At 39.6% G+C, this 13,727-nt stretch overlaps 1 protein-coding gene across 1 annotated transcript in view; it reads right to left on the reverse strand.

Moving 5' to 3' along the window:
• The window catches only part of LOC142095433 (uncharacterized), a 28,914-nt gene continuing 15,187 nt past the window's right edge, over window positions 1-13,727 (reverse strand). The window contains 4 exon segments of the mRNA XM_075178378.1: window positions 1-793; window positions 6,290-7,652; window positions 10,381-10,459; window positions 10,711-10,878. Of these exon segments, the coding sequence (XP_075034479.1) occupies window positions 1-793; window positions 6,290-7,652; window positions 10,381-10,459; window positions 10,711-10,878 (2,403 nt within the window).

The raw sequence follows: 13,727 nt of genomic DNA on the forward strand, positions 1-13,727 counted from the left end.
TCAAAATTCAGCACAAGAATATGTATGAATCTTCTGATGTTTAATAAGAACTGACTTATTAATAAAACATCTCCCACATTCAGCACAAGTGTATGGTTTCTCTAAAGAGTGAATTATCTGATGCATAACAAGAGAAGTCTTACAGGTAAAACAGTTGCCACATTCAACACAAGAATATGGTTTCTCCCCTTTGTGAGTTCTCTGATGCGTAGCAAGATTTGAGCTACTGAAAAAGCTTTTGCCACACTCAGCACAAGAATATGGCTTGTCTCCTGTGTGATTGGACTGATGTTTACGAAGAAGTGATCTTTGGGCAAAACATGTCCCACATTCTGAACAAGAAAATCGTTTCTCTTCTGTGTGAATTATCTGGTGTATAGTAAGATTTGAATTACTCATAAAACATTTCCCACATTCAGAGCAAGAATAAGGTTTTTCTCCAGTGTGAATTATTTCATGTATAATAAGATGTTCTTTCCTTATACAACACTTACCACAGAAACCACAAGTATATGGCTTCTTACCTGTGTGGATCCTCTAATGTTTAACAAGATCTGCATTACACGTAAACCCTTTATCACAGACAGAACAATATTTTTTTTCTCCTGTGTGAAATAGCTGATGTTTAACAAGTTTTGAGTTACTGTTAAAACATTTCCCACATTCAGAGCAAGAAAAGGATTTCTCTCCTATGTGAATTATCTGACGTCTATCGAGTTCTGAGGTACTGATAAAACATTTTCCACAGTCACTACAAGAATATGGTTTCCTTTTTTTGTGATTCTGTTCATGTCTAGAAAGGTAGGATTTAAGTTTAAAACACTTCCCACACTGCCTAACACCACTCCATTTGACATTGTGCATGGTGATTTGAGGATTGTGTGTGGCTCTTCAGCCATTGAAACCCAATCCACAAAGCTCCGACGAACAGTTCTTGTGTGGATGTTGCTTCCAGAGACAGTTTGGAACTTGACAGTGATTGTTACAACAATTTTAAACTTCAGTACTCTGTGATCCCGTTCTATGAGCAGGTTGGGTATGCTTTACCGATGTCCACTACTCCGACATGGAGAAGTCCTACAAAGAAAGTCCGAAATTATGAAAAACCGATTGTAAAAGAAACAGACTTACCTTCAACCCGACGCTGGAGATCTCCGATGGGAGCACCATGCTGACAGCAAGTGATTCCGATTGGAGAAGTGTTCGGCACTGCAGGCTGACGTCATCGAAACATCTGTCAATAGAAATTTAAAGCGACAATGTCGGGTTAAGTGTTTAAACACTTAACCTTAGAGGTCCCCACATTACAATAATTGTGATTGCCTATATAATAATATTATAATATTGTTTAACCTGAGTGCAGTATTAGGATGTTTTCAGTGGGATAGCCCCAAAATATAGAAAGTAAACATAGCTTTTGCATTTAAAATAAAAAGTATAGTACGATAGAGCAATAGTCTCTAGAGGTTCGGATAGAGTTAATTTGAGGATTGAAATTGTTGCCTTTTGTAAAGATCACCCCTAAACATAGAACATGTATTAAGAAGAATGATTGATTGAACTAACCTGATAAATTGCTTTTTTCTTTACTTTACTAAACATTATAACTGAGCAGCTGTCCTTAACACACAGGTAAATACAAAGAAAGTTACCCCGTTTACCGGAGTGCAAACCCTAGGTACTGTCGGCCTTTCTGCTGGCATAGCAGTGGTTAGACATGGTGTGGAATGATAACAGTCTTTTTCTAAGCACAGAGAAGGTGTAGAGTATTAAAGGCTTCTCCCTAGTTGAGTCAGCCCAGCAGTAATCCGAAATCTCACCCAGTACTGCCAACTAGAAACCTATTTTTATCCCTGGGTTTGGTTTCTGTACATTCCCTGGTATCTTCAGGGGGATTCTACTTGCTGACCCCCCACTAGGTTCCCTGCTGTGGCTGGCTCCAGTAAGTCAGGCATTACTGGTTTAGGACAATGAAGACTTTGCTTATGGAACAAAGGATCAGTGGTTCAATTATCATCCTGAGGTTTTGGCCTCCTCTCCAGGTAAACCCAAGTATATAAGCAGTTTTTATTATGAAGGGTTCTAAAGTGATCCTCCTACCAGTGAAAGGGTTCGCAGGTGGGCTTAATATTTAAAAAACTGTTGCCTGGTACCCACCACAATATTAAGATAATTTTGTTTCTTGTATTCTTTCTTGGGATTCAACCACATCCAGCTGTAAAGGTCCAGGGGGTTGTTGGAGCTGGGTTTGTGCCCAACAATAAACCCCACACCTGTCGCAACACCACTCACTGAGCAATTATGACACGTGGGTGTGAAAGGGCTAATCAAAACAAAACCACCTGGCCTGTCTAAAAATGAATAAACTCCCCCAAAATTCTACATCACACTCACTTTTAACTACCTAGTTCTGCCACCACTAAGATTTGGTTCCGAAGCGGACACTGAGGAAATCGTCAGCTATTCACTGATTTATCTCAAAATGCAATCTCAACCTAATTTAAACAGAAGTATTGTAAATCCAAAAATGATCTGCCTTAAATGTAGCATTAGCAACAACCACGGTTTTCTGGCATGGAATTATTTAAGAACACAAAGACAGGATGTTTTTAAATGGATTTTAATATGACAAAGAAGGTCACAATACTTATTGTACAAAATATATATAGCAAAATGGCATACATAAATAAAGCAAACATGTTTCTTAAATTAAACAGGAGTTAAATAGAAACCGAAAACTCACATATTTTTCATGAAATCTGAACACGGGAATGCTGAAAAATGGACAGAACCTCTAGGAGATTGATTCCCAAGAAGTAACAATATCACACATCATTGCATTACCCTTTAAACATCCTCTGCTGCTCCCAACTCTCCTTCAATGAGAGATTACTAAAAGGTAGTATCATTATCATTTATATAGCACCAATTCTGCAGCTTTGTACAGAGAATATTTGCTATTCACATCAGTCCCTGCCCCATTGAAGCTTACTTTCTAAATTCCCTACTCACACATATACACAGACTAGGGTTCATTTTTGTCAGCAGCCAATTAACCGAACAGTATTTTTTTGGAGTGTTGGGAAGAAATCGGAGCACCCGGAGGATACCACACAAACACGGGGAGAACGTGCAAACTTCACACAGAAAAGGCCATGGTCGGGATTCATACTCATGACCCCAGCACTGTGAGGTTAAAGTACTAACCATTGAGCCACCGTGGACCTACAGTAGTACTGAGCCTTGTGGTACTCCCAACTAATAAAGGAAGCAGAGCAGAGGTGGATCCAGCTTTACTGACTGTTTAGTATGTGTGTATGCTTTTGTTCTAACACACTTTAGTCAAAAATTCTATAAATATATTTTTTCTTGAAAAAAGTATTATAATACAAGTTCAATCAACAGAATATGAATTTACACACAGATACATATGAAACATAAATATACTATCTGGAGTCCTCCACAGAATATTTCACCTATTTATCTTTTAAGGATGGTACCTATGGTGATGTATTTAATGCAGCTAGTTACTCAGATTATAAATATATACAGTGACCATCTCAGATGTGGCTTTGTAAAAGAAGTGCTTTGATGTATTTTGTTCCCTATATGAAAATGTAAGGTCCTGAAATTACCAAAGGTTTTCTGTAGGCCCAGCATCTGGACAGGGCCATAAAACCTTATCTGCTCTTATGTGTAGATCCTGTAGCGGACAGGACACAGACACTAGGCGGATTTGTAGAGGAGACATCTGCTTAGCTAACCCCTGGTTTACTTGCACACAGGGCTGGCAGTCCTCATTTGTATATTTAGATTTTATTTTCTTAACCCCTGATGGTGCCATAATCATCCAATGTTTGTTTGAACACAAATCAGTGTTGCCTCTAAAACTTAATTATGCAAATCATACGCTCTGACCACAGGGGGTTTACACCCACCTGCATCACAAATATTATTATTAGTAAACTGTTTGTCAACTTAAATAAAAAGCTCTAAAATACTGGAAAGATTCTTGCTCTTGCCACATGCGAAGCATTCGCGTGGCTCAAAACGTGGCCTACATCCCAGCTTTACGTTTGGACATTCCTTTCCATTGATACTCGTGGCAGAATCAGTCAATTTTTTAACTGCTTCTGACAATGGAATAACCCACAGGTGCCCTCGTTTATCTTACCATTTAACCACCGTCAATTTTGATACTCATTGGGTTTGAAAGAAACTCCTTGGAGTAAACAAGTGTGGACAACATGAATATTACTTAGCTGTCTATGACCACTCTATATCTTTGGACATTCAATTGTGGTGCCCAGTGTGGCCTAAAGTAAATTAAGATGGAGTCCCTTCCAAAGACTGGTAGAAACATAAAGTGTGTTATATCTTTTGAGTACTGAGGTGTTATGTTCACCTTAGTTGATGTCAAATCTTTTCCCTCAATGTCCTTCCAGTAATTAATTCCTTGGAATCAAGGTGCAGGTGTGTTTCAAGCTTTCTTTCATCCTGGTTACATCCACCAATTTTTCTCCATTTTTTATCTTTTACAAAACTCTCCCACCACTATTCCCAAACAGAGATTACCTCTGCTGTGTGGATCCTATTCCCAGACTGAGCATGTTCACTCTCTAAGCCTATGCTGATGAGTAAGTTTAGCTCAAATTTAGGGCTCAGTTTTCCTCTTATATTTAAATCTAACTTAATGGTCTCAAAACTAAGCAACATACTGTTAGGAACCCCCCCCACAGCCAGCAACACAAAACCCAGAGTCTACTCAGAAGTCTGGTTTTCGCTGGAGCCCCTAGTGGTGGGGACAGACTTGGCCGCAGACAGCTGAGGGTCGTGAATTGTGCGCGGACTGGGGAGAACCCAGCGATAGAGGATAGGAGCAATAGCAGAGTGAGGTCCAGGCAAGGGTAGAAGCTGGCAGCAGACAGAAAATCCAGTACACAAACCGGGGTCAGGGGTCACAGGTAAATCAGCATCGTAGGAGTCAGGCAAAAGGTCGGCAACAAGAAATCTATCCAAAGGTAACAGCAACCAGGAACTCAGCAGCAAAGCAGGAACTATAACCGTCAGTAAGGGCTTGTCCCTTGCTGCCTAATAAACAAAAACAGACATAGGTCCTCTGCACTCACCATGTACAGACTGGGGTGCAAGAGGGGGTTGCCCACATTGTATAGACAAGAAAACAGGGATACTCTGCACTCTCCAAACACATTGTACTTATTTGATATAGCATTAAATGTGTGTTTGGAGAGTGCAGAGTATCCCTGTTTTCTTGCCTAATAAACAAGCAAGAGCCAATGAACGGTGCCCTGCACAGCAGGGAATACTTAGCCCAGCTGGACTCATAATTAAATGTGAAGTGCGCACGGGCCCGGCTGCCCTAGATGCCGGGATGCAGCGCAGGAGACAAAAAGCTTCCCCACCGTTGCCTAGGCGACGGCCGGAACCTGGAGGAAATTACGTCCCGATCGTCATGACGACGGCCGGGACGCCGAGCCAGACCTGGAAGTGAGTCGCGGCGGTGCCCAGAGCCGCCGCGGCTCGTAACACATACAACACCAGGGGGTATATTCACTAAACTGCGGGTTTGGAAAAGTGGAGATGTTGCCTATAGCAACCAATCATATTCTGGCTGTCATTTTGTAGAATGCACTACATAAATGATAACTAGAATCTGATTGGTTGCTACAGGCAGCATATCCACTTTTTCAAACCCGCAGTTTAGTAAATATACCTCCAGATGTTTAAATACTAATAGTGGCGTAGTGGTTATTATTGTTCTTTCACAGTCCTGGGAGTCAGGGTGTGAATCCAACCAGAGGCCAATCTATGAGGAGTTTGTATGTTCACACAGAGTTTGTGTGGGCTTCCTCCGGGTACTCTGGTTTCCTCCCAAACTTCAAGGACATAATGGTAGGTTAATTGGCATCTGACAAAATTAATCCTAGTGTACATATGTTTCTGTGTGTTAGGGAATATTGATTGGGGCTCCAGTGGGGCAGGGACTGAGGTGAATGACTATTATGCACATATAAATAACTGTTAATAAAGACATAAATAAATACAAATAAAAACAAAATCCACTATCTAATGATCCATACTTAGAATTTAATGGAAAAATCAGTTTTGCAATGACCGACAGGAAATACATATATTAAATATTACAGAACGGAATCTTTGTTTCTGAGACAACCATACAGTATGCATATATATATATATATATATATATATATACACACACACATATACATACACACACACACACACACATTCTACATAGATTTTCTATCTCTTGTGAATTTTTTGATGTCTAAAAGCTTGTGATTTTTGGGCAAAACATTTCCCACATTCAGTACAGGAAAATGGTTTCTCCCCCGTGTGAATCCTTTGATGTCTATTAAGATCTGAGCTACTGATAAAACTTTTCTCACATTCTGCGCAAGAAAATGGTTTGTTTCCAGAGTGAATTTTTTTATGTGAAACAAGACATGATTTTACGGTAAAACACTTCCCACATTCAGAGCAAGAAAATGGTTTATCGCCTGTGTGATTTTTCTGATGTATAACAAGCTTTGAGTTACTGATAAAACATTTTCCACATTCAGCGCAAGAATGTGGTTTCTCTCCAGTGTGGATTTTCTGATGTGTAACCAAATTTGACTTTGTGTTGAAACATTTTCCACATTCAGAGCAAGAATATGGTTTCTCTCCAGTGTGAATTCGATTATGTATAATGAGGTCTTTATTACTAATAAAACATTTTCCACATTCATTGCAAGAGTATGGTTTTTCTCCAGTGTGAATTTTCTGATGTGTAGCAAGATTTGATTTAACAACAAAACATTTCCCACATTCAGCACAACAATATGGTTTATCTCCTGTGTGAATTTTCTCATGATTAATAAGATGTGATTTAATGCTAAAACATTTCCCACATTCAGAGCAAGAATATATTTTCTCCCCTGTGTGAATCTTCTGATGTCTAACAAAATTTGACTTACTTTTAAAGCACTTCCCACATAAAGAACACAAAAATGATTTCTCTCCTAACTCGTGTTTTTCCTGATATCTGCTATGCATCTCTGTAAGAGCTAATGTATATTGTGACTTTTCAGTGGATGTATAATTGTCAGTGTCTGTGAGATTTCCTTCTTCATTTGAGTCAGATTCTTCCTTAATATAAATAGTTGTATATTGTATCTGGTTATCATCTATAGATGTATAATTGTCAGTATCTGTTAGATTCTCCTCTTCAAATGAGACCTCCTTAATATCAACATCTGTAGACTGTGGCTGTGTATAGTCTGTATGTGCATATATGTTAGTCTCTGTGAGAGTTTCTACTTTGGGTGAAGCAGATTCCTCTTTGACATGACTAGATATATATTGTTTTTGCATATGATTTGTGGGCGGTGGGATGTCAACATCTATGAGATTTTCTTCCTCACAGGAGACAGATTCTTTCTTAATATAAGTAGATGAATATTGTATTTGTGTATGATCAGTGGGTGTATAAAAATCAGTGTCTGTGAAACTATCTTCATATTTTGTAGCTCGGATGTTGATGTCAATGCTGGTATCTTCACTTATACACTCTAGTGAACAAACTGGACTGTGTGATCCTCCAGAGATCTTTGCAGTTTTAGTTAAACCTGTTGAAAACAAATACATTGTGGTTAGACTATAAAACTATTGGGACAACTAGCACAAGATGCAATTTGTATTGATCATCATCATCAGCTATTTATATAGCGCCACTAATTCTGCAGCGCTGTACAGAGAACTCACTCACATCAGTCCCTGCCCCATTGGAGCTTACAGTCTAAATTCCCTAACATACATACACAGTCAGACACACAGACTAGAGTCAATTTGATAGCAGTCAATTAACCTACCAGTATGTTTTTGCAGTGTGGGAGGAAACCAGAGCACCTGCTCGAAACCCACGCAAATACGGGGAAAACATATAGACTCCACACAGGTAAGGCCAAGATCGGGAATCTAACTCATGACCCCAGTGCTGTGAGGCAGAAGTGCTAACCACTAAGCCATTGATACCGAAAGCTGGGTACACACTACAGAAAATTTCTCCTGATGGGATACCTTTAACGATTTTACCAATGACTGAAAGTCACGATCTGCATTCTGATTCATGTGTACACACTATACACAACTTACCTTCATATCTGTGCTCTTCATCTGTCATAACCATCTGCTGAAAACATTGCGACTCTGTAAACTCTATGGGGATCTGCCTACACTGCTGGTCGGGAGTGCATTCACACTGCAGAATTTGACAAACATCGTTCATTGTGATTTTTGGTCCATTTATAAAATCAAAAGATAGGATGTGCTTTGGTACGATAAAACATGTTAGTGGGAACGTACACACTAATGCTACATCAAACCTAACAGTCATTTATCATGTGACTGGCACGATAATCGGGTGAAAACCCTGAAGTGTGTACCCAGCCTTAATCTCACAAAACACAACAGCCAGAACTTCCAATGTGGACATCTTTACAAGGTTATCTCCTGCCGTATTATCTTCTATAAAAGAGTGAGGTCCTTCTACAGCACCATGACTAGCCGTGTTAATAGTCTATCTAATACTATTGGCCACATTCTTAGTGATACTGTGTACATGTGCGTAATAAGATCATCAACCTAGCAAACATGATGTCAATCTTACATTCCAATAGATTGTAAGCTTGCCAGCAGCGGCCTTCTCACCTCTTTGTCTGTTTTACCCAGTTTGTTTATTAGGTTACTATGTTTGTCCCCAATTGTAAAGCGTTTACGGAATATGTTGGCGCTATATAAATAAATGATGATGATGATGATACATGGCTTTATAAATAAACCTAACTCCCAAAAATCAGACATGTAATCGTGTCAATCAATTGCAAAAAATATTACCTCAGACACTACCACTTGTATAAACACCAAAATAGACTCTGTAATCTCTAAAGCATAAATGATAAGACAAAAATATTTAGAAGCAAAGTTCCATCCAGAAACCGTTTGCAACCGCTAGTGAAGCAGATAAACGCGTCAATTGAGAAGAACGTAGTGCAATCTCCCAATACCTTTCTGATATATAATGATTTATATACTAAGCACCATTATTCTGTGTTCCGTTATAGTCAGCATAACATGAAACAAGTGACTGGACAGCGCTCCACATGTGGCGAATGGCGAGACCTAATCTGACATAGACTATACATCCGCTAAGTGCCTGTTCTGATTAATATTTGGAGTCTAGTGCCGCTTACCACCTCGGAGGGGACTGTCAATGGTATAATCAAGTGCTGCATAGATTTTTAGCTCAATGACATTTTATTAAATGGGACTGTGAGTCCCAAATTTATCATGAGACATATTCATTCCTCTTATTTGTTGCGCCTGAACAGGACTCTAACTCCCTGAGTGATATAATTAAGTTGCAAATATTTTCCGATTGTGGACTCAACTTTGAATTTTGGAATGTGGATTTACTGCTTTTAGACTGGTGCTATACACAGAAATCTATTAATAAATGAAATGTTGTATTGATTCTGACTGAAAAGTGTTTTGTTTTATATAGATGTTTTGGGTTTTATTTTTCTTAAAATAATAAAATTCATTATATGGTTTTTCTGCAATATTTGGCGTTTTTTTTTTAAATAGATTTTATGTATTTAATACAGGTATTTTAGCGCTGTTCTTAGATTTTTCTGTTCATCTAAATTAATTCAAGACAATAACAATAAATAAACATATCAATAAAAGGCCTATACAGGGGAGGGCTGGCAAAGTTAAGCCCAGGGGGCAAAACTCAACAGCAACTTATTGTGAACATTTTAAAAGTAATAAAAATGCAGCTGACCCAGTGATCCAGCCTAAAAGTAGCCCACTATGGGACTGGCACAGGGAGGATGGGGGGGTGGAGATGTCCCTCTGTCCCTGGGCCTATATCATCAACAATTCTAGCTTCAAGATCCATTTTAATTTGTTAACATACCTCTTTATGTACCTGATCTGTTAGTGCTCAGATATGTTTATCTAATGTAATGCTCTCAAAACTATGCAAAAACACAACTTATTTGTTTATTATTGTCCAGAGTGACACGGCCAGGTAAATGTTGAGCCATAGTAATAAGAAAGAAGCTGTTATAATGAACTAAATAAGAGTATACAGCACAATAAAGTCATTCCTCTGTATGGACACCTCCCAAGAATGAGACATGCAAAATCAGAACAAAATAAGACCCAAGCAGATCACCCCCTAAAACCCAACCAGGGGTGAAGCTCCGCCCCTTTCTAGGTCCACAACTCGGGATACAAGCGGTGTAAAACGGTTTCAGAGATACAGAAAGCTATGGTTAAACTTCCTCTTACCCAATGACTGATCAGTCTGAGGATCCTCCATCATCCCATCTTTGTGCAGGTCTTTGTGTCGTTCTACATACTCCCACTCCTACAAATAGAAATAGACCATGACATCTTCTCACCTTATAGGAGCCTGACACACACAAGGATACAGTTATCATCCACAATCATTTCTGCATAACTAGGGACATTTCTAAAAGCTGTGCATTGGGAAAACTGGTGTTGCCCGTAGCAACCAGAATGTTATTTTATAGCAAACATCTGACTGGTTGCTATGGGTAACACCATAGTATTCCTGTGCACTTGTAGCCCCCCCAAAGTCCCATTCCCAGCAGTCACCTCTCCAGTCAGCAGCTGAATGATCCTGTTTATGACTTCTAGAATCTTCTGGTCATTGTTTCTCTCATGGATCAGAGGTTCCATGATGGACCTCTGGGTCCTGCTGACTCCTCCTCCTGGACAGATAGGGACATACTCACCAGATGTCTTTTTCACAACTGTATATTCCTATATATTTGGGGGGGGGGGGGGGGGGGGAGTGGAAAGAGATATTGTTCACTTGTTCATGCAAAATATAATTTGTTGAAAGCTACATAACAAATGACACATTGCTCAATCAATGTTACACTGCGGGCAAATGACCGCCCTAAATTCTTCCCAACAGCACATTATGGAAATTCCATTGGGGGGCTTGGGAATGGTGTGCTCCAAACACAGCCAGGATCATGGAGCTGAATGGCAGGGTAGGTTATAATTATTAGGGCTGAAACACACAAACAATGCAGTTGGCACACCTTGGATACTTTGAGTATTGAGAGTTCAAATTCATTCATAGATATGCAGCCTCTTTACCAGATGTGAATTGCACTAAAACAATATTACACTCTCGGCAGCTTCGAGGGAGTGCAGTTATAAAAGTGAAACACCACGTCTTCCAAAATACAACGCACATATAGTGATTGCTCATAGAGGGGTCTCTGACGCCATGCAATACCCTGACATTCTCGTGTGCGCATGAGAGTGATCGTCTGACAAGAAAACAAAACATTAGCTACACCCAGCTCTATGCCCCCACTCTGACTTATGTCACAAAGTAGGGAATATGATTGAACGTGATGCAAGCAGCCAACTTCAATGTTAGTAGCCCATGGAGCTCCAATGCACAGTGCGGATGTTAATTCCGGAGTTATTTTGGGGACCGGTAGTGAGTATTAAAACCGAGGACAGAAGATTTCAGCACGTTACTCACTTCAGCACTCGGCGGTCACGTTCTGTGAGCTTGTGTGGCCTACTGGTTCGCAGCTGAGCTGTTGTTGCTCCTAGATTTCTCTACCTCACAATAACAGCACTTACAGTTGGCCGGGGTAGTTCTAGCAGGGTAAATTAACTTGCAGGAAAGATGGCATCCTATGGCAGTGCCACGATGAAAGTCACACAGCTCTTCAGTACAATCCATTCTACTGCTAATGATTGGTTTTGGAGATAGCATGGCTGTATACTCGATTTTATGCACCCGTTAGCAATGGGTGTGGCTGAAATGGCCAAACACACTAACAGAAATATAAAGAAGCAGCTAGAAACTTGGAAATTCTCAGTAGTAAACTGCTCCCCAAAAACTGACAACTTCTGATTAACTCTTTCACACACACGTCACGCATGCCCAGGAGGGTCTTGCTGTGACAGAGCTAAACCCCCCAAAAATCTAAAATGTACTATGTTATTATGTCCTAACTAACTGAAGTAACTCACCGTTTGTTAAATGCTGATGATAAGAGCATGGTCAACAATGATCTAGGTTTAGTTTTGCTTGCTTACCCCTAAAAGGATTATCACTGTCAGCCTGTACTCTGGACAGTGATTCTGCTTAACAGTATAGTAAACATTTTGGACAAGCAAACTTGAAGCTTGGACCTTTGAGCCTCATTCCTCTAATGAAAGTGAAGCATCTCCTTTGTCATAAATACAAATTCTGTTTTGAGATGGCTCCACTCTATTTGCCGTCTACTAAAAATCTAAGTAAGAAAGTAGAAAGAACAGGTGCAAACTCTGAGTGTACCACCCATAATTTTGTCCTGTACTAGACCAATATGACAGCGTTTCCAAATGGAAACCATAAGAAAAAGAAACCCTCTAGCACCAGGTTGTAGTATGAACATAAACAGAATTTTTAGGTTAATCTGCAGTCACCCATAGTGGTACAAGCATACAAAAAATATCATACTCAGGATTCTAATACGCCTGTTTATTTATTCAATTATAGGAACAAAGTATTTAAATGTAGTACAACCAAGCAGTCCTAAAGTTAGCAGATAAGTCATCTAAATTTGGGGACATATGAAGTACCCATGCTACATATCTGCACTACAATTAGTTCACATGCTTGTGCATTCATAGATGTTTAAACGTACATGGTCTGTTAGCCATCCTATAAGATTGCTCAATGAAAGGTCAGAAGGGGGAGTTATGACCAGGACTGTGAAAGAGAAAACTGACCACAGGGAAAGACGGATGCTCCCACTTCAGGGTCATATGCAACAGTTGAATTTTTCTATTGCACTTTTTCAATGCAATCCCCTTACCACATCTTAAAACATTGTTTGTTATTGCCAAAACCTTCAATAAAAAAAAAAAAAGTTTAAAATTCCTTGCACCACAATACAATTTACACTACATTCATCTTAATTTCAGAAAGCTACTTAAGTTCAAACTTAACCAACACACTTAACCAAGTAGCGGAATGATGATGAATATAAGCGAAGGGTTTGCTCTATATCAGTGTTGGCTAACCTGTGACACTCCAGGTGTTGTGAAACTACAAGTCCCAGCATGCTTTTCCAATATATAGCAGCTTATTGCTGGAAGGGTATGCTGGGACTTGTAGTTTCACAACACCTGGAGTGTCACAGGTTAGCCAACACTGCTCTATATAGTGATCTGTCAAGTTAGCAGGGTTTGGCCCTGATGAGGAACCAGTGAAGGCTTGAGGTGTGATGTCACACTTATCTTTACCTTGACTTCACCCCCATCACTATCCAGGAACACGTCCGGCTGCTTGTATGCGGCGTCTCCAGGAAAGTGTCTGCAGACATTTGCTGCTGCATCTTACGGGCAGATCAGCACTTCTGAAATATTTCATTGTGAACGGACTTTAATTAAAAGACTATATAGTTTTGCAGCATGGGAGTTTGTGACCTGTATTTCTAGTTGTAGAATCCTTTGAGGACCACGAATTACCAATGAACTATCAAAGTAAAATACATTGTTTAACGTTAACATGACTTTGCCACCCACCTGTACAACTAAGTACAGTATAAGCTCCTCACTCTATCACAAACAGTTTAAGCCTTTCCCATAAC

This window comes from Mixophyes fleayi, chromosome 6 (genome assembly GCF_038048845.1).
Source record: "Mixophyes fleayi isolate aMixFle1 chromosome 6, aMixFle1.hap1, whole genome shotgun sequence".
In the NCBI taxonomy this organism is placed as follows: domain Eukaryota; kingdom Metazoa; phylum Chordata; class Amphibia; order Anura; family Limnodynastidae; genus Mixophyes; species Mixophyes fleayi.